The sequence below is a fragment of the Aplysia californica genome, unplaced genomic scaffold, assembly GCF_000002075.1.
Source record: "Aplysia californica isolate F4 #8 unplaced genomic scaffold, AplCal3.0 scaffold00412, whole genome shotgun sequence".
NCBI classification, from domain to species: Eukaryota; Metazoa; Mollusca; class Gastropoda; order Aplysiida; family Aplysiidae; genus Aplysia; species Aplysia californica.
The window spans coordinates 258127-260388 of record NW_004797682.1 but is presented as its reverse complement, the minus strand read 5'-3'; the positions used below and the strand labels follow the sequence as shown (position 1 = coordinate 260388).

General features: G+C 44.0%; 1 protein-coding gene across 1 annotated transcript in view; it reads right to left on the bottom strand.

Annotated features, from left to right (window-relative positions):
* The window catches only part of LOC101845794 (LIM and SH3 domain protein 1), a gene marked incomplete in the record, with an annotated part of 65698 nt that overhangs the window by 26397 nt on the left and 37039 nt on the right, over positions 1-2262 (bottom strand). Inside the window, 1 exon segment of the mRNA XM_013085837.2 lies at positions 61-238. Coding sequence (XP_012941291.1) covers positions 61-238 — 178 coding nt within the window.

Here is a 2262-nt window from a genome sequence, read left to right as displayed (position 1 = left end):
TCACACACACCCCTCCTCCACACACCCTCACCACACATACACCCCCACACATCCACTCACCATCATCTACCATCTCAGTAGGCCGTCTAGTCTCCATCTGCTCCCGCTGCTCCCTGACCCCCCAGTAGTTCACGTTAGACTGGATGGCCGTGTTCTGTTTGATGCGCGCCGTCTCTGGGTCGTCCACCACAGAGGTCTTCGTGCCTTTCTGGCGCTCAAAGTCCGCGTGGTACTGGATCTGTGAACACACACACATGGACCTGTGAACACACGTACACACACACACACACACACACACACACACACATACACACATAAGTGGGGACACACGGTACATATAGCGCTTGCACGTCAATCATCATCATCATCATCATAATCATCATCGTCATCACCATCGTCTCTATCACCATCATCATCATTGTAAACAGCAGAGAACAAAAAAGGGTTGAGACTTGTAGAATTTCCAAGAAGATGTTTATAAAGGTCCAACGTTTCGCCCGATCAAGGGCTTCATCAGGAATCATCACCATCACCATCATCAGAACTTTGTAAATGAAGAGCTCAACCCATGTTGCCGAAGATGCGGCCATGACAAGGAGGATATCAAACATATGTTTGAATGTCCAGGAACAATGGCAACTAGAGTGGAGTTATTTGGACGAGTGGAGGTGCCTCTGAGTATAATGACAATTGAGCCGAAAAACAGCCTCGCTCTGGATCGAAGATTTCTTCGTGGAGTCCACCAGGCCCATTATGGAAGCAAAAAACCAATCATCATCATCATCACTATCATCATCATCATCATCGTCATCATTACCATTCTCACCCTTGCTTGTATCGTAATGATATCAATAATCAGTAGCATTTATGCTGCGAATGTCCATTTTCATTTTTTATATTTAAAAAGCTCAAAGTACATTACATTAATAAAGATAACATATTTTAACAAATTCATTGATATATGATAATGTGTGTACATAAAACATAGTAACATATGATAGTACATCACAGCACACGGCAATACGGACCACACTCGGGAGACAAACATTATTCTGGTCACTGGATAAAACCACACGGTAAGAGACTGTTGTTTGTTTTAGTAAGGATTTACGGCGCTCACAACTTCATAAGGTCATATGAGCGCCAAGGGGTGGATGTTACAAAAGAAGTCCAAAAACGGGGAATCAAGCTTTAAAGCTTACTCTGTGAGAGATTAGTCAATGTTTGGTCGATGTTTAGTCAACAAGTACACTCAGAGAACACACACATACAATATTACTAATTATTGTGGTTGATCGACATAAAAGTATGGCGGCATCTCATTCCCTGACCCCTAAGGCCACTTGGGATATGGGCGTGAAATGCACTGTTTTAGTTTTAGTAGGAGTTTTATGGCACTTGCAACACAATAAGGTCATAGGTCATCTAAGTGCCGAAGATTACAGGTACTGCAAGAGAGAAACAAACGCAAAAAAAGAATGAGAGATAAAGACAATAGTTGTTGTTTGATTGGAAAGAAGGAGCAAACCACCCCAGAGCACCCTCCAACCACCCACTGTGGATGATCGACATATTATGGGGGTATCTCACTCAATGAGCCCTAAGGGCACTTAAGTATGGGCGTGAAATGCACTACCTGGGTCGACAAAAAATGACAAGAAAAAACAGATCCTAGCATGCAAGAACGTCTAAAATTGGTCAGAACAGGGGATCAAACCGATATCTCATTCAGTCTCTCCCTGTCTTTTTCTCTCTCTCTCTCTCTCTCTGCTCTCTCTCTCTCTCTCTCTCTGCTCTCTCTCTCTCTCTGCTCTCTCTCTGCTCTCTCTCTCTCGTTAAAACCAAATCTACTATAACAAACTACAACGTCAGGAGACTCGATCCAGGTCCTTACAAGGAATCAGGCTTACCCTGCTCACCTCTCTAGCCTCAACAGCACAAAGTCTGCTTCCACTATCAAGGCACCCCAAAAAAGCAGGTCACAAGAGAGTGACAAACATACAAAAGAAGTAGAGGAAAAGACAATAGTAAGGATCAGGAAAGAAAAAGCAGCAGTTCCCTGTTGTAGATCAGGCACAGTTATGACTGTGACATTGATGAATCAGCCCATTTACAATTCTACTGTGCATTAGAACGAGAAATGTCCCCCCTTTTGGGAATGGCCAACAGACACTTCAGTCAGTGGCACCGCCCCGGGGGGGTGTAGATAGGTAGGTAGGTAGGTAGGTAGGTAGGTAGGTAGGTAGGTAGGTAGGTAGGTAG